This window comes from Giraffa tippelskirchi, chromosome 9, assembly GCF_054371585.1.
Source record: "Giraffa tippelskirchi isolate mGirTip1 chromosome 9, T2T-mGirTip1v1.2.pri, whole genome shotgun sequence".
NCBI lineage: Eukaryota > Metazoa > Chordata > Mammalia > Artiodactyla > Giraffidae > Giraffa > Giraffa tippelskirchi.
In genome coordinates, this window is record NC_137283.1 from 52,147,911 (window position 1) to 52,170,323 (window position 22,413).

Here is a 22,413-nt window from a genome sequence, read left to right on the forward strand (position 1 = left end):
AATGAGATAGTAAAAAGATAACTTGTTCCTTAGACTTAAACTTATCACAAAGTATTTCTAGTATTTTCAATTCAACTCATTGCCACTCCATTATTATCATCATCATCACCATCATCATATGTAGAAAACAATGGAGTTAGGGATGCTAGGAAAAGATGCTGGGGTATATATGCCTGCTTACAATGAGGAAAACAGACAAAATCTACTTTACTATCAGCATAAACATATTTGAAGGATGTTTAGATTTTCTGATAATTTTTTTCTCTTGATGAGTCTGCCCTCAATTTCTTGGGGAGAACCAAGAGCCTCCCTACTTTTCTCATCCTCTTCCTTCCCTCTAGGCCTCAGCTTCCTCATCTGTCTTTCAAGTAACTGGAAGGTAAACACTGATGTTCCCTCAGCTCACAGTCCATAGGTGGAGGAGGCGAGGGGCAGCCATGTCCACAGCCCGGACAACCCTGCATCCCTCATGAACTGTGGGGTCCCTGTAGACAGAGTCTGCTTTATTCTCATCACTGAAGACACACAAGGAAGGGGATGACTCTCCTAAGAGATGGTTTCTCACCCCTGTTCCTGATGAGAGTAGGAGCAGTCTGGAGAAGCTCTGTTCCCCCAAGAATCAAACAAAAGTGGGAACTGGGCACAGTCCAGTGCTTTTGCATGTATTCTGCTTCCAGGTTATTCTGGGAGACCCTGGCCGAGTTTCTAGCTGCCCACTGGCACAGGCAGACCCACGGGGGCCTTTGCAGTCATTCTGATAGAAGCCTGGTCTGTTAGCTGAGAGTCACTGAACCATCCACTGCCTCTCCTTGTGACACTGTGACCCTGGACCTGGTGTGTGGCCTGCAGAGGGGGAAGGAAAATCCGCAGGACCTCAGAAACCAGAGAAAGGCAGCTGGGAGGAGGGAAAGAGGCCCAGGGTCATTCATTTACAGCCCAATGATTAGAGTAAATGCCTTAGGCCAGTGCCACACATACTGTTCAGAATTCAAGGAAGGGACCCCTGTGGACCTGTTCAGGTTTCTTCTCTTGGCCCTCTCCAGCCTCATGTATTTATTCACTCTTCAAAAATGAAACAAAGTAACCCCGGTTGTGCAAACCCCTTCCAGGGCTATCAAATCCTGCCTCTGCAAATTACTATGTGGCCCGGTGACCTTCGGAAGGTTGCGTAACTGGGTAAGTCTGTTTCATTCGCTCTGTGGAAGGGTTACCGTGAGCATTAGAAATACTGTCCGTGAAGTGCCTGGGGTTGGCTGCGGGCTCATCATTCTGAAAAGAGTAGCAGTAGCATCGGCCTTAAAAGTTCAAAGCTTGCTGCCCAAATCTGGAAGCAGAGGCGGAAGCCAGGGCTTGGGTGTTCCACAGACTTGATTTCCCCGGAAAAAGGGCTGCACAGTGGCCTCCTTTGTCTCCCAGACAGTGAAAGGAGGGCAAGTGTCTTCCCCAAGGGCGACTTTGGCCCCCGTAGAGAAAGTCATGAGAGGCACAGCGGCTAGACCCCGGGAAGGTGGCTACCGGCCGCAGTGCTCCAGGCGAGAGGCGGGAGTGGAGGCAGGAAGGGGAGGAGGCCAGGGAGGAGGGGACTGAGCAGGCCAGCTCGTGCTCCCGCGGCGCTGGGCGGAGCCAGGGCGGGTCCGCCCCGCGCGCAGGTGAGCGAGCCGGGGTGGAGCGCAGCGCCTCGGATGCCAGGCTCGGGGGCCCGCGGCCGCCACGCTGCACCACGGGCCACAGTCGCTTTCCCCGCCGAGGCCCAGGCGCCCCGGAGCCATGGCCAGTCTCAACTGCGGGGTCACCGTCGCACTGCTGGGGGTCTTACTGCTGGGCGCCGCGCGCCTGCCCCGTGGAATGGGTGAGTGCGGCGCTGAGGGGGCGCTGGGCGCTGAGGGTCGCGACCACTCGCCAGCCGGCGCCTGGCGGAGAGGGGCGCGGGTTGCCGAGGGTGCAGGGTGGGGCGGGGGCGGCGCGGTCCGGGGGGTCCCCGGGACTGCCCGGCGCCCGGGGGGCGCGGTGGCCGTGCCCTCCTGGATTCCGCGCCACCTCGCCCAGGGCGCAGGCCTTGCTTGGTACGCGGAGAGCCCCGCGGTCGGGCGCCCGAGCCGGGCGCCGAGGGAGAAGGAGAAGGGAAGGGAGCGCGGAAGCCGGGCCCGGGGACCTCGCTGAGGCGGCGCGCCGCGCGCTCGGGCGCTCTACCTGGATTGTTGGTGGCGCCAGGCGGGCCGTGAGGAGAGAGACTTCCCTCACCCTCTTACCTCAGCGCCCCGGCCAGAGACGGGGGCGAGGAAACAGTGGTTTGGCGTCACCATATCCTAGCTTTCTCCTCGCCTTTCCCCGCTGTCCGCCCGCTCTTTTCTCGCTGTCCCGAAGTTCGGGAACACGAATTCCACAAAGAAAGCGCTTCTGTGCCGCGGAGGCAGGGCAGCCCCCGGCCCTCGCACCTGTGGGCGGTGGACCCTGACGGCGGAAGGGGGTAGGCGGAGGGCACGGTCAGAGCTGGGTGGGGATCCGGAGTTCCGGTGGGGGCGGGGCGGGGGCGCGCGGGGACCCTCCATCGCGGCTGCCCCGACGAGGTGCCCTGCGGGCCCTGGAAGTATTAAAACCATAAATAACCTGGTCTCCTCACGTAAGAACTTGATTTGAAGCCTTCTCTGAGACTACTACAGGTTTTGTGTGGTGTTTTTTTTTTCTTTGGAAAGAACTACCCAGGAAGCGATCTTTGATTATTACCCTTTGCCGCATCTAAGGGGACGTTTGTGTTTGGCAGGCAGACAAATTAGAGGAAATTAAAAAGAATGAAACTAAGCGGATGAGTTGAACTTGGGCGTTCCGGCAACTGCCATCATGACAAATCCGAGATGGGAAAGCTTCCTGGTTCTTTTCCTCCGTGGTGTCAGGCGACATATTACTGCACAGTAGATGGGATATTGAACATACTGTGGGCGTATTTACTGTATTTATTGTAAGTTAGGACTGAGTTTTCAAGATTTCCCTTGGAGAAAAAAGTCAGCTTAAGAATGAAGAGTAATTTAGCAAATGAATAGGTGTAAATGTATGTATGAGAAAAAAGTGTGCCCACCAGACTTGGGAGCAGTCTTGAAACTCGGGGGAATTGTCGAGATGTTTCTGGTTGTGTGTGATAACAGTTGAGAACTCCAGTAAGAATATGATGTAAATCAAGGCATCAGTACATTCCTGATCACAATGACAGCCTGTCTTGAACTGGCTTCTGTTATGTGTCTGATTCCTCCTTGTGGCCTGGGGAGGCTGCCATTTTGGTCTCCAGTGGAATCTGTTCTTTCCAGGAAGTTATTAACTGTTGGAGCTGGGTCTCAAGGTTCATTGTCTAAATACAAGGAAGCCCAGGAACTTGCCCCTTTCACTTTCTTAAATCCCTTCTGTATTCTTAGGAACTAGACCTGTGAAGCCACATCACTGGGCTGAACCTTTTTGTGCCTTTTTGGTTGAAGCAGTCAGGGTACATTTGCTTTACCGGGAAGTTTCTAGAATCTGTCCTGTAAAGACGGAGAAAACCAGAGAGCCTGGCATAGTGGATTTATTTTATAAATCCCTGAACTCGCTTAATACTCTTCTGAATGAAAATGAAGTTGGTGTCACTGCACAGATGGAAAGGTAAAGGAAAGTTGACATTGTCCTGGGGTGTGTTTGTTTGAGTTCGGTATTCCTACCAGCTCCCCCACTTCTAAGAATGAAGGACTGATTAAGTTAAATTAATCCTGTTAAAACCTCAACTTAATGACTTTCCAAGAACCACTCAGGTACCAGAGTCTGGGTCAGTGACCCCATTCTCGCTACCACTGTTTCTTGCCAAAAGTATGAGTAGACATCAAATGATGTGTTCGCTTACCCTGGATGAGTGTGTGAGTTCGTCATTCTTCAGATTCAAATGAGAAGCTGGTGCCTGTTGTCTGGAACGTGTAACTAGCAGAACTGCTGGGTCCTCCCCTCAGCCTCCCCAACACCCACACAGATTTGTGTGAGACAGTCAGAGACTGCTGTTCTGCTGGTTGTATGATGTGCCCAGGTGCTCACCTCAGCCTCAAGGTTCACCTCAGGTGCCAGCATTTTGTCTGTGATGACTGGACTGTGCTTCTCCTCGACATTCTTCTAGGGATTCTCCCAAGCTATCAATGTGGGGAAAGGAAGTTGAAATTATTTACATGTTTTAAGTACTATATATATTGTTGTTATTGTTTAGTCGATAAGTTGTGTCCAATTCTTGGCAACCCCATGGACTGTAATAGCCCACCAGGCTCCTCTGTCCATGGGATTTTCCAAGTAAGAATACTGGAGTGGGTTGCCATTTGCTTCTTTAGGGGATCTTCCCAACCCAGGGGTCGAACCCGTGTCTCCTGCTTGGCAGGCAGATTCTTATACCCCATGCCTCAGCTTTGATTTTGCTCAGTGAGGCTGGCTTTGGTTTGGATGGAGGAGAGGGGAGTTTGCTGGTCAGAAGGACCCATGATTGAGGTCAAGATGGGTGGAATGCTAGGGGATAGATGATACAGTGCTAAGGCTCTCCACCTGGGTGATTAAGAAAAGTTCACACCCTTTCATTATCATTCTAAATTATAAAAATTATTCCACAATCAAATTATTTCAAACCTCTTCCTACCACCTTGTAATTAACCCATCACTTTCTCTGAGGCAGCTGGCTGTATTCCAGAGAAACAGGCAAGGAGAGCCAAGTTCCCTCCCTCACCTCTTTGTAAACTTGGGTTTGTATTCAGTACATCAGTGTTGTTTTTCTTTTTTTAATTACTAAATGCTACTTGTGGTAGCTAACACACATTGAGCTTCTGCTCAGTGCTGGTCATTCTTCTGAATATTTTATGTGTAAGCATCTCCCACTTAACATCAGTAATTCATCCCTAAAAACCAGACATTCTGCATGAAAACACTAACTGATACCCTATGTCTCATTATTTCTTGTGGGACAAACTATAACAACCCATTGCACAAAACCCAAACCCCAACAGTTTCTAAAAGCATCATGAAACACCGGGAGATACCAACATATAATTAACAACCAATTCTATTAAATGTAAAACATTTAAGACATCTCTTCCAAATTGCAAGACATTTATGTGGCTCTTCGTAGACAGTTACTTTGTGTGTAATAACTTCCTGTAATAACCCCTTTTGTTGGCACTCGGAGCATCTCCACTAGATCCTGACATTCTGCCTCTGTATGTACAACATACATTTTGTTTAAAGTGTTGTGTTGTGTTTAGAGATGTAAATATACATGTTTCCTAAATAGACATTGGCCAAAAATAACTATGATGGATGACACAGTGTTTGAGTAATAAAAGCTCAGCTGTTTCTTCTTGAGAAAATGTAAATAAGAGTCCTTTAGCTCTCTGTCCTCAAGCACGTGCTCCTATAATCCTGGGAATAAGGGAGCACAGAGAGGTGAAGTAACTTGCCCAGGGTTACCCAGCAGGTATGTAGTGATGCTGAGATGGTACATCACCAGTGTACCATGCTCCTATGTGTAGTGGGACTCCTAAAGACAGCATTTTCTGGTCATCTTAGAGACTGTCTGCATGCCAGACATTTTTTTTAAATGTGCATATTTATTTATTTGGCTGTGCTTGGTCTTAGTTACAACATGCAAGATCTAGTTCCCTAACCAGGGTTTGAACTGGGGCCCCCTGCATTGGGAGCATGGAGTCTTAGCCAGTGGATCACCAGGGAAGTCCCTCTTTCATTTTTTAAAAAATCAGCACTTACTGAGTACTGTGTTCATATCTGTTCTAGAAATGTGTATGTGTTTTTTTTTTTTTTTATGGAGATCACATTTGTTTATAACATAAATTTCATGTATATAGCATTGTATTTCAACTTCTATATATCCTATAGCATGTAAAAGTCACTCAGTCATGTCCGACTCTTTGCGACCCCATGGACTATACAGTCCATGGAATTCTCCAGGCCAGAATACTGGAGAGAGTAGCCTTTCCCTTCTTCAGGGGATCTTCCCAACCCAGGGATTGAACCCAGGTCTCCCACGTTGCAGGTGGATTCTTTACAAGCTGAGACACCAGGGAAGCCCACCCTACAGCATGCTCACCACTAAAAATTTATTTTCTATCCCTCCTTGTATAATCGATCCCCTTTTCCACATTTGTGTCCCCACCCCCCATCCCTTCCTCTCTGGTAACCACTACTTTGTTCTTTGAATGTTTTTGTTTCATTTGTTCATTTATTTTGGTTTTTTGCTTATTTGTTTTTTATATTCCATATATGCATGAAATCATAGAGTATTTGTCTTCCTCCATCTGACTTATTTCACTTAGCGTAATATCCTCAAGATCCATCCATGTTATCACAAATGGCAAAATGTTTCATCTTTTTTATGGCAGAGTAGTATTCCAGTGTGTGTTTGTGTATGTGTGTGTGTGTCTGTCTCACATCTTCTTTATCCATTCATCCATGGATGGGCCCTTGGGTTGTTTCTGTATCTTAGCTATTATTAATAATGCTGCTGTAAACATTTGGGTACATGTGTCAAATTAGTGTGTTTGTATTCTTTGAATAAATACCCAGAAGTGGAATAGCTGGATCATATAGTTAAGTGTATTGCTTTTAATATTTAATAATTTAAAAGCTGTGCTTAGAAAAATAATTATCTGTTCATGGTAACATAATTTCAAATAGCACAAAATGGTCTATGGGAGGAAAGAAGTATGTCCCCTTCTATGTCTGAACCCCAGGCCTCCTCCCAAAGGCAGTTGTGATTTCTTATGCATTGTTCCTGAGCATGTACAAGTTAACAAATGTATATACTGCCCTTCTTTACACAAAGAGGAGCATAAATATAGTGTATAGTGGAGGATGTATCCCAAGTTTCCTGATTTTTTTCACTGAGCAATCCATCTTGGTGCTCACTATATACCAAAACATACAGAACTATCCTATGCTTTTTGATAGTTGTACAGCAGTCCTCATCATGAGAATACCATATTATATTTAACCAGCAGCTTATAATGGATTGTTCCCAATCTTGTGTTGCTATACACTGAGCCTCAGTGACCATCTTTGCAGTTGACTTGGTTGGATATATGGACAAGTTTATCTGTAGTTGAAATTCCTGGATGAGGAGTTACTGGGGTTTGTACAGAAAATGAAAGTCGCTCAGTCGTGTCCCATCCCTGGACTATACAGTCCATGAAATTCTCCAGGCCAGAATACTGGAGTGGGTAGCCGTTTCCTTCTCCAGGGGATCTTCCCAACCCAGGGATCAAACCCAGGTCTCCCACATTGCAGGCAGATTCTTTACCAGCTGAGCCACCAGGGAAGCCCAAGAACACTGGAGTGGGTAGCCTATCCCTTGGAGAAGGCAATGGCACCCCACTCCAGTACTCTTGCCTGGGAAACCCCATGGACGGAGGAGCCTGGTAGGCTGTAGCCCACGGGGTCGCGAAGAGTCGGACACGACTGAGCGACTTCACTTTCACTTTTCACTTTAATGCACTGGAGGAGGAAATGGCAACCCACTCCAGTGTTCTAGCCTGGAGAATCCCAGGGACAGGAGCCTGGTGGGCTGCCGTCTATGGGGTCACACAGAGTCCGACACGACTGACGCGACTTAGCAGCAGCAGCAGCAGCCTATCCCTTCCCCAGGGAATCTTCCCGACCCAGGAATCAAACCAGGGTCTCCTGCATTGCAGGCAGATTCCTTACCAGCAGATCTAGAAAATTCAGAGCAAATGGAAGAAAGTGAGTAACAGTGGAATAAGTTAATAAGTGGTGGTGCCATCTGTGAATCTGGGCAGTTTAATTTCAGAATATAAGCTCTTAACCACCCCAAGGCTGCAATTTACTCCTTTCTTTATTCTTTCCAGTTGAAACTAATTATAAACTTTAGACAAGGGAAATATTTTGAATCTCCTTTCAAATACTCACTTGCGGTTATGTGATCAGAATGCCATGAGCACTGTGTATCAAGAAGGCCGAAGATGCACCTGGTCTCTGACAGCTCCCAGGTGAGGTGTTTGCATTGAGGGCTGATGGATCCTTAGTGACTTTTTACCTTGATAAGTCTAATAGTTAAGGTTTGACACACTTCCAGCTGCTGTAACACAAACCCAAATGTGTCTAATGGCTCAAACACCATAGATGTTTATTTCCTGCTCATAGGAGGCTCTAAACACCAGTCTGCTCTCTACGCCTGCATTTCCATTTCTTCTCTGGAAACAGATTCAGCAGTACTATTTTTCTAGATTCCATATATAGGCGTTAATATATGATATGTGTTTTTCTCTTTCTGACTTACTTCACTCTGTGACATATATACATTATCATATGTAAAATAGGTAACTGGCAGGAAGCATCTGTATAACATTGGGAGCTCAGCCTGGGAGTCTGTGATGACCTAGAGGGTGGGATGGGCAGGGCAGGGAGGCCCAAGAGGAAGGAGATATATGTATAATTAGGACTGATTCACGTTGATGTATGGCAAAGACCACCACAGCATTATAAAGCAGTTATCCTCCAATAAAAAGTAATAATTTTAAAAATTACATAAATAAGTAAAAAGGCCCTAAATGGAATCTCCTCCAAGCAGTGATATGGACACCCAGGCTTCTTCCACTTTCAAACTCTACCATCTTCAAGAAGTGTGGCCTCTCTGTTCATCCATATCAAACATATGGTCACGACAAGGACTTTGTATTGTCCTGCACGTTCTCTCCTGTGAACCACATGGCTTCACAGTATCCCAGCCTGGTTTGTTTGGTTTGGAATTTTCTAAACAGTAATACTGAATTTGTGATAGAATGCAGTAGAAAATCAGAATTTGTTTTACTGACTTGCACTTCATACAAACATTTGTAAAACTTAAAGTTGTTTCTTCAGATACTGTACTTAACAAAATATCTGCACTTTTCACTTCTCTCCTGAGTACAGCCCAAGCCAAGGCACCACTGAAAGCCTTGATGGTCTGACTTTGCCAGGGAGGGGCTGTCCTCTTGAAGGGGCTGTCCTCTTGAATGAGCTGTCCGTTCTGCCGGAGGGAGATAAAATATTCTTTGTGGGTTTCCTCAGTGGCTCAGTGATAAAGAATTCACCTGCAGTGCAAGAGATGCAGGCTCAATCCCAGGTCGGGAAGATCCCCTGGAGAAGGAAATGGTGACCCACTCCAGTGTTCTTGCCTGAAAAATCCCATGGACAGGGGAGCCTGGAGGGCTACAGTCCAAAGGGTTGCAAAGAGTCAGACATGACTGCGCAACTGAGCACAATATTCTCTGAGGCCATTAACTACCTCCCCTGAGAGTCTGAACATTTTTAAATAATATTTAATATTTGGAAAATATTTTGGAAATATTTTGAAAAAAATTACAACTGTTCCATGAGCACAAATGGCAAGCTTTCTTTGTTTTTAATGAAGTGTAAATATTCCCTACCCTCAATGACAGAAAATCAAAGCCTTCTGGGGGAAATGTGCCATTTCTGCAACAACGAATGGGTGCCAACCTGCTGCCTTTGGCTGGGACAATGAAAGACAATCTCCAGGATTAAGTTCATCAACTTTCCAAGTCCAAAAATCACATGGAGTTCAAGTCGAGCTGTTGTTTTTGTCTTGAGATCTGCCGCTTGGCCCTGTTCAGTGTCACACATGCTTGGAGCCATGAGGGTGACTTCTCAGTACTTGACAATGTGTGGTCCAGCCGGAGCTGGGCTACGATGGTGTATGTCCAGGCGTGTGCCGGATTCTTTCAAGCAGATGCTTTATCTTCCATCACTGAGCTGGTTATGGGGACATCAACCTATTTCCAACAAGGATGTATGGCAAAAACATTTTTTAACCTGAAGACAACTCAGAAGCATTTGTGAGAGGTCTCAGGACATCGGGCTTCCCTGATGGCTCAGATGGTAAAGGATCCGCCTGCAATGAGGGAGACCCGGGTTCAGTCCCTGGGGTGGGAAGATTGCCTGAGAAGGGAATGGCAACCTACACCAATGTTCTTGCCTGGAGAATCCCATGGACAGAGGAGCCTGGCGGGCTACAGTTCATGTGGTCACAAAGAGATATCATGGAGGATGCAGAGGTGGTGAGATGAAGCCCCTGCATGTGATGGGCTCAGGGCATCTCCTGGACCCAGACAGACGCTTGACCCTGGTGCAGAGTGGCACACCGGCCACGGCAGGGAGGCGACGAGCCAGCAGCACAGAGGGTGAAGTTACCATATGTTGCTGCTCCTGCTGGAAGTCCGGGGCAGCAGGAGACACTGTCTCAGGAGGAGTCAGTCTGGGGCAATGGGTCATCATCACCACCAACCGCCCTGTTGACAAGTCTCACTGGAGAGCAGGACCTCGGAGCATCTTCCAGGCATGGACCCAGTGAAAATAACACCTGTAAATCCCTCAGCACAGTGTTCGCCCTCAAACGGATTCCTCGCTTAAGAACTGAAGTTACTTTGATTATCTAAGTAGAATCCAAAAAGAACATTGAGATTTTTTAGCATCAGACCATCTGGACCAAACTGCCAGGCTGTTGTCTGTGTAACCAGGTTGCTTTGGAGAGACGTTTTGGCTGTTTCAGCCTCTGTAACTACACAATGTGCCTCAGGCAGTATCACAGTACAGTCAGCTTTGGGCCCTTATGAGGACATCTGGGGAAGCTCCTGGGTTAAAAACTGAAAGAAATTGTTCATAGTGACACAAGAACATGTTTTGCTTTTGCGTGTGTTTATTTTCATCATGGGTTTTTTTAATTTTTTAATTTTTTTTGGTTTCACTGGATCTTCATTACTGCACGTAGGCTTTCTCTAGTTGCAATGAGAGGGGACTAGTCCCCAGTTGGAGGTGCGTGGGCTTCTCGTTGTGGTGACTTCTCTTGTTGTGGAGCACAGGCTCTAGGTGTGCGGGCTTCAGTAGCTGCAGCACACAGGCTCAGTAGTTGTGGCTGATTGGCCCCACGGCATGTGGAATCTTCCCAGACCAGGGATCATACCTGTGTCCTCTGCACTGGCAGGCGGATTCCTAGCCACTGTGCCACCAGAGGGGTCCTAGAACATTTTTTAAAAAATTGTTTGCAAGTGAGCAGCTGTGCGCACGTGTGCACGCGCACACACACACATGCATACACATAAGCACATGGATTTTCTTTTAACCAAGGAACTGACTAGACCGGTTTTATATAATGTAAACATCATGCCCAGTTACACATGAGAAGTGAAGAGAATGCCCCAGTGGGCTTCTGAAGTTTACAGCTGTTTGTGAGCAGGTGTCAAAACTAAACCGAGCCTGAGCTGCAGTGTGCCAGGCCATGAAACCAGAGCCGGATATTCGTGGAGCCTGGCAGGCCTGCCACCTTTCACCGTTGCTGAGAGGTGGAAGATTGCCCAACTGCTCTGAAGTTGCTGACAGTCTTATCAGGCACTTCAGCTCTAGGCTGTCAGGAGCAAGTTCTCAACTTATCAGGACAAGGAAGACGTTTTTCAAATAGTAAACAGTGCTCGGGTCATCTTGCAGAAGCCCGTGTCAGCGTGGTGCAGCCAAACCCTAGAAATAACAGCTTCCAGCCCCCCTGACATCAGCCTCTGTGGGAATACAGTTCAAGCTCCAGCCGGGAACCTGCACACCCAGGAAGGCATGTCCCGCTGGCACCTTGAAACTCCAGATAAACATCTTCTCCTTCCCCTGGTCACTGGAGACTGGAAACAACCCAACTATCCATCATTAGAAGACTGGTTACATTAATGATGATGCATTTAAACAGGGGAATGCTACACAGCCATTTAAAAGAATGGGATGTACAGACATGGAGTGGACCCCCGCGACCAAGATACATTCTGGAGAGGAAAACACAAGATTCAGAACAATGAGGATGGTATGCTACCTTTTGGTAAAATGAAATGAAATAAAACAGGGGTGCCTTATGCGTATGTATTTTATTTTGTGCTTCATGTATCATTTATCTAAAAGTAAATTGTATTTTTCAGCTTTATTGAGATTTAATGTACATACCATAAAATCCACCTCTCAACTGCACTGGTTGATGGGTCCTGTCAGGTGCGTGATACAATGATTCAGTCCCCCTGTGAAGTTCCTCCAGACCCCTTTGCAGACAGTCCCTGCTCTTTGGCCCCTGGCAACCATTTGTTTGCCTTCTATCAACACAGTTTTGCCTTATAAATAGCTTTAAATTTAAAAATAATTTAGAGACTTCCCTGGTGGTCCAGTGGTTAAGAGTCCGTCTTGCAATGCGGGGGACCCAGGTTCAATCTCTGACAGGGATCTAAGATCCCACATGCCACAGGGCGACTAAGTCTACTTAGCCACAAGTACTGAGCCCATGCACCACAACTAGAGAGTCCACACGCCACAACAAAAGTTCCCGCATGATGCAACAAAGATTCTGTGTGTTGTAACTAAGACCCAGCCAATAAATAAGCAAAAATAAATAAAAAAGGATTTAAAGCCAGGTAATGAATATCTCAATGATTCTGTCTTCAAAAGTCTTCCTGATGCTTCCTGCAAGAATTTGGTTGTATGGAAGGAATGAAGTAGAAGATGGAATAGAAGTTAAATCACTGGGAATCAGGGAACTAATGACCAAAACTGGTTTCTCCATCCAGAACAACTGGTTTTGACGAGCAATTTGCTGCTTTTCCCACCTCCTAACCACTTTTAATTGGAGAAGGAAATGGCAACCCACTCCAGTACTCTTGCCTGGAGAATCCCAGGGATGGGGGAGCCTGGTGGGCTGCCGTCTATGGGGTCGCACAGAGTCGGACACGACTGACGCGACTTAGCAGCAGCAGCAGCAACCACTTTTAATGGAGAAGGCAATGGCACCCCACTCCAGTACTCTTGCCTGGAAAATCCCATGGACGGAGGAGCCTGGTAGACTACACTCCATGGGGTCGCTAAGAGTCGGACACGACTGAGCGACTTCACTTTCACTTTTCCCTTTCATGTACTGGAGAAGGAAATGGCAACCCACTCCAGTATTCTTGCCTGGAGAATCCCAGGGACAGCGGAGCCTGGTGGGCTGCCATCTGTGGAGTCGCACAGAGTCGGACATGACTGAAGTGACTTAGCAGCAGCAACCACTTTTAACTACTAGCATTGAGCAGACCTAGAGAATTTGATTTTTGCCTAGAATGTCTTTAAGAGACCTGGCCTAGTCCTAGGTCATTTGGTAACAGATTCCGCTCATTCCACAGATGTTGGAGGCCCATTGTATTGGACACCCAGAGGTAGAAAATCCTAGCCCCTTGCTCTCTGGGGGCTCACCCTCCAGAAGGGATTCAAACATGTAAACTGGGAGCTACAAACAGGTGACCTGGGGGCCTTGGCCAGTTCTGTTTGATGTATTTTGAAAAAAAGCTGAATTACAACGTGCTTAGTAGAGCACGTCCCCTCCGATTCAACAGAAAGCCTCCTTACTATGTTGGCTTTTCTGATTTATGTTATCTGCTAGGGCCCTGAAAGCATTTGAGTTTGAGACTCAATGTGATAAATATAGCAAAAGATATACGTGTAAGAACTGCAGTAAAGGCTGGGAATGACGAATACCTTCTTCTTGAGGGAAAAGAGAAGGAGGAGGCAGATTGTTCTGGTGTCAGAGGTCTGTGGAACGTCACAGCAAAACCCTAAGATAGGCCCTGGAGCAGAAGTATGGCACTGTCATTTGTCACCAGTAATCACCAGTGTTGTCTTGATATTTTAAAAGTGTTCTCTCACCGTCTCTGAAAAGACAGCTTAGGAAGTGATCCTCTAACTGAATGTCATTAAGAATAATCCTTCAGTGTATGATTTCTGATTGGAGACCAGCTACAGGAGCAAGGCAGAATGTAGTTTGAATGATGATTAAAGGCCTCATTACTGTGGGGTTTCCTCACTGAGTTTTGTTCCCATCCTCCTCTTCCTTTCTTGGCAGCAGGACCAACTCCTACTGTGAGGAAGGAATACGGGTCATGAAGGGGAAAGTGCTCTGAACCACTGCCTCTCCCCCTTCCAGGAATAACCATCTGCTTGTTCTTCCACCTGCCAACGCTATGTGCTTGGGATCCAGGCTCCTCAAACCCGCATCTCGGCACTCTTGGTCCCCCCACTCAGTTTTTCACCTCCCTGAATGTATGGCATGATTATCTTTAGACGATTAGCTAGCTCCACCCCTGGTACGGTCCAGGTGCCAATGCAGCCACCCTAGCTGGTGTAACACTCTCCATAATGACCATCCTTGTTGATACCATTTCATCCATGATGGCTGAACACCCATCATGTCCATTCTTGTTGATTTGACACCTCCCATATCACTACCTTTCATAACAGCCATCCTCGTGGACAAACAGCTTCCATAATGACTGTCCTTGTTGACACAGGACCTTCCATAATGGCACTCCCCATCCATGTGACACCTCCTGGGGGCTGTCCCGACCCCTCTGGATGAGGAAATCATGTGTCCGTCTGGCCCTAAAGAGTTCCTGGAATGTGTAGTCTTCCTCTGTTGACCTGCTTTACCTTCGGCTATCTGATTTGCCACAGGAGTCAGCTGTGTTGACCTGACCCATGTTCATTTGAGGGAGCTTCGTTCAAAGACTTATTCTTCAAGTTAGGCTATGTGGGTGGATCTCCCTTCCCCCTCCCCTTGCCTTTAAGACTGCTGGAAACAGTAGTAACTACAGTAACTGTGATGATCATTTCATGATGTATATAAGTCAAATCATTACGCTGTACACCTTAAACTCACACAGTTCTGTTTGTCAATGATATCTCAATAAGACTCGAAGAATTTTATTTAAAAAAATTTTTTAAAATTTGCTGGAAACAGCAACAACAAAAGGTACTAACCCCTAGTCCCTAAAACAAGAGGTTTAGACAAAAGGATATTTTCCAAGTTGGCTGCAGCCCTGGCCCCTGGAATATGATACACCCACACTCCCCAGTCCTGTCCCGCAACTGATTAAGAGGTTGTGTCTCTGCAGTTAAGAAACAGATAGACTTGGTGTGTGTAGATTCTTATTTAACCATCTCCCTGCTAGCTTTTTATCAGAGGAAGTGAAACAACTGGTCGCTGATGGCAAGGTGAGACCACTGGCAACGGACTCCAGGGAACACTAAAGAAATGGGAATTTTAGTAACTTCCGAACTTCTGAATGGCAGAGCAGGGAAAGGCCCCTCCTCCTGGTGGCATCCCTGAGCACACACACAGATGGGTTTGTGTTCTGTTTTTTTGGCCACACCATGCATCATGTGGGACTCCCCCACCAGGAATTGAACCCACACCCCCTGCAGTGGAAGACTCTTAACCACTGGACCACTAGGGAAGTCCCCAGATAGGTTTGTTTGTTTTGTTTTTGACTCTACTCCTTTGATTCTTCCCCATCTGTCCTTGTGATCCTCAGTGACTTTTAAGGTCGTCCTGACCAACACCTCAAGGTCTGGCAAAATGATTCTTTTTAATATTTCATAAGATGTTAATGTGATTTACACTGGCCCTATGGCACTTTAGCATATCATCATGAATTATGTACAGTGGTCATAAACTCAGTATATTTGTTTAATTCTGCAATTACTGAGTGCAAAGTCTCTTACTATGCAGCTTTCTCTCCCTGTGTAAACTTTGAAATCATCCTTCTACTCAGTACAGTTCCATTCAGTCTGGAGTTAAATGTTAAAAGCCCAGGTATTAGGGTGGCAAGAAGCCTTAAAATAGCCATGGTCTCAGAGGGGTTTACACATAGATGTGTTCGTTTACTCCACACTGTGGTCCAAACGCTTTCCTGGTGGCTCAGTGGTAAAGAATCCGCGGTAAAGAACCCAGGAGACCTGGGCTTTGATCCCTGGGTTGAGAAGATCGCCTGGAGAAGGGCATGGCAACCCGCTCCAGTATCCTTGCCTGGAGAATTCCGTGGGCAGAGCAGCCTGGTGGGCTGCAGTCCATGGGGTTGCCGAGTCGGACAAGACTGAGCATGTACCATGTCCAAACAGAGCTCACTGCCTAGTTATGTGTCTCTAAGATACATCTTCGATACAGTGTGTGTCTTTGATCATAAAAGGGAAAGACACAACAGAAGGATTTAGGTGGCTCCCTGCAAACCCATCACCACTTAAAAACATAAATAATTCAAAGCGCAAGCCCTGGAGACAGTCCATCGCTAGTATCTACATTGGAGAATCATTTAGTTACTTTAGAAAATGAACCTGCATCACTGCATATAAACTTCTCTCCTAAGGAATTCGGGAATTAAAGAGTAGGAAATGGATGCATGGACACAACGGTCCTCTGTTTTGCTAAACAATTCAACAAGTCGGATTGACTGAGAATGCACAGGGTTCCTTCTGACATTGCTCTTTGAAGTTTATTTTATTGTCTCTATGATTGTTCTAAGAGCTATGAAAATAGTAAACTAGTTTTTAATGGGAACTGTGGGTCTCTTTCACTGAGCAGGTGAGAACCTGATGCCCTTTGAGCTCTGAAGTCTGTGGATGTGACTCCACAAGCTGGGCCCACACCTGGCCTGGATGGAGCTCACCATTCCCTGGCGGCACGTGGCCATAGTCAGCCTTCTTAAAACGGCCCTTCCAGTCCCAAGTGCTTTGGGATCCGTGGGCCCCAGTGCAGACGTGGCCAAGTCTAAGAACTACACCACCCACAGCCAGTCCTGAAAATGGCACAGAAATGGCATCAGGAAACCCCGATCACAATGATATGAATCTCTTAAGGGGTGGACCCCAGCTTCCTGAGGAACATGCACTTGACCGAGAAGCACAGGAAGAAGGGCCTGAAGAAGATGCTGGCCTACGGTGCCAAGGCCATCAGTGCATGTGCTGAGGCTGTGGAGGCTCTCACAAAGTCCAAGGAGATCAAGTCCAAGATCCCAAAGGGCGGCTGCCGCACGCTCAATCAACTTAGCTACATTGCTCACCCCTAGCCCAGGAAACATGCTTGTGACCGCATCACCAAGAGTCTCAGGCTCTGCCGGCCAAAGTCCCAGGCCAAGGCTCACACCAACGCCCAGTCACCGGCAGCTGCGGCTGCAACTCATATTCTGGTTCTCAAAGGTGCCCAGGCGCCCACAAAGGCTCCAGAGTAGAGGCCTGGAGAAGGAAATGGCAACCTGCTCCAGTATGCTTGTCCAGAGAATCCCATAGACAGAGGAGCCCGTGGCGGGCCACAGCCATGGGGTCCCAAAGAGTCGGGCACAACTGAAGCGACATAGCACAGCACAGAGGCCTCTCCCTGCCGGTGTGAGGACAGGAGGGCCGCTGTGACCCCGCTGCTGCTGCTGTCTGCATGGGGCTGGTGTCCTCCTCTGCTATTTGTACAAATAAACCCGAGGCAGGATCTGTCAAAAAACAAGACAGGTGCAGCACCCAGTTGTCTTTGGGCCTTCCACTTCTCTTGTGCGTGCCCTGGTCCTCCTCCTTCGGCTTCTTCATTGCCCTGACTCCTGCCCCCGCCCCACCCACGGCAGGTCTGGGTCCCAATTCTACCCTGGTGTGAGGTTGTACTTGGTCACCCCCAAGCCCTTTGTTTATAACTATGGTCGATGTCCAGTCCTTCCTGGTGTGTTCACTGATGGTTGCAGTGTTTAGTGTATGGGCTTAAAACGTGACCCTGTTCTTTAAGGAGTCTGTGAAGCTCCTGTGCTGGCATCGAAACCGACTGTGTCGTTTCCAGGAGCTCCAGAGAGCTCCGGTTCCATAGTCCTTTATGTCTCATCGCAGAAAAGAATTCTGGGAGAGCAAAGTGATAGATGAGTGAAAGTGTTAGGCGCTCAGTTGTGTCCGACTCTTTGCAACTCTATGGACTGTAACCCTCCAGGCTCCTTTGTCCATGCGATTCGCCAGGCCAGAATACTGGAGTGGGTAGCCATTCCCTTCTCCAGGAGATCTTCCCAATCCAGGGATCAAACCCGGGTCTCTTGTATTGTAGGCAGATTCTTTACCATCTGAGCTACCAGAGAAGCACAAGAAGTGATATATAAGAAGTGATTTATTAGAATAGGATGTGAGGTTTACTAGGACATGGGCGAGAAATGCCATGCCCTGAGAACTCACTGGGCTACAGTTTTTTATAATCAAAGGAAAAGTGGGAAGGAGGAGAACAACTTCTTTATCTTTCTTGAGTGGATGTTCTGCTTCCATCATCAGCTCCTCCTCCAAGTTGAGCAGGGGAGTTTTCTTGTCCCTACATGGTCAAGCTAGGTCCACAAATTGTTTGTGTGTGTGTGCAGAGAGCGTGTCCTAACTTACTGAGCTCACTGGGCGGGATGTGGGGCTCCATGGCACCATCGTTTCATTGTTCGGGGGCACGTCTTGTGCTTCTGCTGTATGGTTCTGCTGCCAAGCAAGCCTTCTTGGTTTTGTGGTTAAGCAAACCAACCCTCTTGAGTCATCATTAACTCACAGGGGTCTCCATATTTTTCCTACTTATAATCCCCTAGTGGGAGTAACTATTTAATCACCTATTTTGTCCCTTCACTCTGTCCCTGTCAGAAAGGCTGGCGAATTCTTCAGTTGCTTTTTGAGGCTGAAATGAGGCCCTGTCCTGTGGGCTTCCGTCCTTCCAGACTTCCAACAATAGCCCGAAGCATTCCCCAACCCCGGCCCGACCACCATGTGTGTGCTCAGCCACTTATTTGTGTCTGACTCTGCGACCCCCATGGACCATAGCCTGTCAGGCTCCTCTGTCCATGGGATTTTTCAGGCAAGAATACTGGTATGTGTTGCTGTTGCCTTCTCCAGGGGATTTTCCCAACCCAGGGATTGAACCCATATCTCCTGCATTACAGGCACATTCTTTACTGCTGAGCCACCTGGGAGGACCCACTCAGCTTCTTTGTGGGGATGCTGTGTGTGGGGGCACTTCTTTTTTACTCCCAAGAAAGAGAATGAAGAAAGATTTGCCCTCTACTGCAAAAGGCTGCTTTTCCCATGCCAACCCAGAGAATAAGGTGGGTGGAGTGGCGAGGGGGACAGGCTTGGGGCGGGGGAAGGTGTGCCTTCTCAATCAGGTCCTGCCAGATTTCCAAACCAGTGGACGAGGGAGCAGCTCTGATACTGGGAAGGACAGGCGGGAGTCTCCTACCAGGAGAAGGTATTTCCTCCCCAGCTAACCAGAGGTCTGGGTTGAGATTCTTGAAGCCCAAGTAAAGAGGAAGGAGATTCGGTAGAGGGGGTTTGGGGAATTCTCCTTAAAGATAGGTGTGATTTCGCCTGTGAGTCCCACTGACAGTGGCCTTCAGAAGTGAGCCTCTCCAGCCGGGGTTTCTGGATATGCTTTTCTTCCAAGACCTGGCACTAGCCCTTTACACCCAGTGCTTCGTTCCAGAATGATGGCTGCTTTTTGTCTGCCACCAACTCGGCCACTTGCTTCCCATGCCCACAGCCCCCGGGCAAGCCTCACAAAGCCACCCACGTCTCAGCACGCCAGGTTCCCTTTTCTCAGGTCCTTGCCCGGAGTCACTGCCAAAAAAAAAAAAAATCACACAGAAGAAGAACCACACCCCAAACATTTTGAATTCCGGGGAACTGTCAATCTTCAGTTTAAATTCAGAACCACATTTGCAAATGATTTTGAAACAAAGTGCCTGTTTAACTATTTTAAACAAATGCCCATCCATTTTGATAGCCTGGAGAGTCTCTAATGAACCAGCCGCAGGGAAATGTTTCATTCCGTTTCACTTGACTGTTGGGGAGAGTAGGCTGTGCCCATCACCAGGCTCCTGGCTGGCCATGTGTGAAATTCTCTGGGCAGGGCTGGGTCTGCCATGAAACAGTGCTCATGTGCTGGGCTCCGATATCAGGCTGCTCAGGCTCAAACCTGGCCCTTGCCTCTTACTAATCACATGTGCCTGGGCAAGTTCCTTGACCTCTCTGAACCTCGGCTTTGTCATCTTTAAAATGCGGATTAACTTTAGAACCTGCTCCGTGGGGTGGCCGTGGGCATTTTATCAAGTGCAAGCACAGACCCTGCACGTATTAAGTACTCAGTGTTATTCTGAAGGCTGGCCTGGTATCTAGACTCCAAAGGCTTCTCATCCAAGGAAGACTGATCAGTTTCTGAAACAGCAACTTGCCTTGCGGTCGTTTTGGATGTGAATATGGGAAATTAACTATTTCCAGCCCGGAAGATGGCTGGTCTTCCCACCATTGGTGAGACTTTCCCCTTGGTTTGCCAGTCCGTGAATAGACCTGGCCAAGGCCGTGCCACAGAGATTTAGGGTGGCTACACCAGTTTTTCCTCCACAGCTTGCAGGCCGTGCGGCCCCAGGTCCACTGGATTAATGACACTTTAACTTTGGTGGTGTGAGAGTCTGGCACTCGCTCCCAAAACAGGCCCCGTTCTGGTGGGTTATGTTGGTACCCATGCCCAGGCCCTCGGTGTCAGCCAACGACTCCACGTACTTGATCACAATGGCAGCACTTCCTCCCCTCCTGCTGGTTGATTCCGCCAGCTTTGGCAACTTCCGGGAGGGCAGCTCAATGTGGTACCCTGTCGGGTGGGGAGGGCAAGTGTGCAGAGGTCACACCAGAATCTCCCAGTTGCCTCCTGAGCTCAGCAGACAGGGACATGAAGTCACTTCTCTGAGCCTCAAAGGGATGCTGAATTCAAATGAATCAACACACATGGAAGGACCTTAATAGCTGGGCAGGGCTAGGCCAGGACAGGGGAGGCGTGGAAAATGTAAGGAAGCACTCACCTTTGCACAACCCTGAGTGTGATGATTTGCCCCTAGGCACCTTACCTGCCCTGCCCTCTCCCAGCCCAGCCCAGCCAGGACTCTGGGCTCTAGTTTGAGAGCCAGGCTGCTGCTACAGTTGTTTCTCTACTTCACACCCTCAACAACGCCCCACAAGTACTGCCCCAGTAGTTATAATGTGCTATCTATCATTACTAATATCAACAATAACAGATAACATTGATTGACTACCTGGCACCGTTCTAAGCAATTCACAGGTACTTTCTCATTTAGTCCTTACAACTATTCCATTATTACGTTCCTTTGCAGGTAGGAAAAGTAAGACACAGAGAAGGTAAGGAATTTGTCTAGCGGGACACAGCTAGTAAGTAGTACCAAACCAGGGATTGATCCCAGGCAGTCAGATTCTAGCATCCAAGCCTTTCACCACTACACAAAGCTGCCAAGGTATCCTGGTCCCACTGGATGAAGCCCAAACTCCATGGCCAACCAGGCCCTTCCCAGCCTGACCCCTGCCTCTGTCTCCAGCCTCCTCAGCCCACTCTCTAGCCAAACCAGACTCCCTGGAGTGACTCCAAGGAAGGTCTTCTTCACACCTGTGACGTTGCACCTGTCTTTCCCTCCACTTATCTTTCCTGACACCCATTTCTCTGCAGGCAAACTCTTGACTCATTTTTCTAGACCCCGCTCTTAAGTCTGCTCTGTGAAGTCTTCCTTGACCACCCCAGACAGTTCATAGCTGACCTCAGCATCTTCAGAGTACCTTGACTTTTCTTGGTGCCCTCAAATTGCCGACTATCTGGTGGGGTTATATGGGGCAGACAGGCAGGCAAACAGACACTCAGTTCTGTGAATTCAGCAGTTGCCTCCCGTATGGCAGGGGTTGTCAACCTCCAATATCTAACACCTGATGACCTGAGGGGGAGCTGATGTAATAATAATAGAAATAAAGTGCACAATAAATGTAATGCACTTGAAGTATCCCAAAACCATCCCCTCACCCCCAGCCATAGGAAAATTGTCTTCCAAGAGGCCAGTCCCCCGTGCGGAAAAAGCTTGGGGATTGCGGCCCTGAGGAGTAAAGGCAGGAGGAATCGTGGGAATGGTGTGATCTGCGGGGTGGGAGGGTGAACCACCGTCCCTTCTACTGGTGTCTTTTCCTCTGCCTCTAATGTTATGAGCATCTATAGTCTAACAAGCTGAATTTTGCAAACCTGAACCCTAAAATCAAATCACTGCTTTATTTGATGCTCAGCCGGCAAAGCAGGGGTCTGCTCTGTAGGGGAGCAAACTCCAGCCATCGGCCCCGTAGACTCACTGAGAGAAGGATGTGGGTCTGCAGTGGGATGTCTTCCTGAGAGAGGACAGTACTGTTTCCCCAGAAGTGATTATCTCCTTATGGGCTTGCCTGGGAATCTGACTCCCACGCGGGCTGCAACTGATCAGTCACGCTGATTCACAGTCATACCGCTTGGCTCCTGTGTCCGAGTTCTCAACCTCCTGGGCATTCGTCCCAGGGGTCTTCGTATGTGTCTCCTGGCGCCCGGGCTGAGCCCAGACCCTGGCTGGGAGCCGTTCTGTTCATCTTCGTTGGACAGAGAGAGTGGACGAGAGCAGTCTCCCAGGAAACCACACCCAGATGGCAGCAGATTCTGACCTGTCTAGGAAACTGTAAATCACATTTGGCAGTCTTTTAACCTGTACTGGCTGCATCTGGGAACAGATAACTTCC

The 22,413-nt window shown here is 48.1% G+C and overlaps 1 protein-coding gene and 1 pseudogene across 1 annotated transcript in view; both read left to right on the forward strand.

Annotated features, from left to right (window-relative positions):
- Positions 1 to 1,574: 1,574 nt before the first annotated feature.
- CDCP1 (CUB domain containing protein 1) overlaps positions 1,575 to 22,413 on the forward strand; it is a 55,094-nt gene continuing 34,255 nt past the window's right edge. Inside the window, exon 1 of the mRNA XM_081526051.1 lies at positions 1,575 to 1,849. Coding sequence (XP_081382177.1) covers positions 1,768 to 1,849 — 82 coding nt within the window. The 5' untranslated portion in view covers positions 1,575 to 1,767. The remainder of the gene's footprint in view (positions 1,850 to 22,413) is intronic.
- Positions 16,498 to 17,069, forward strand: LOC145520836 (large ribosomal subunit protein eL29 pseudogene; annotated as a pseudogene).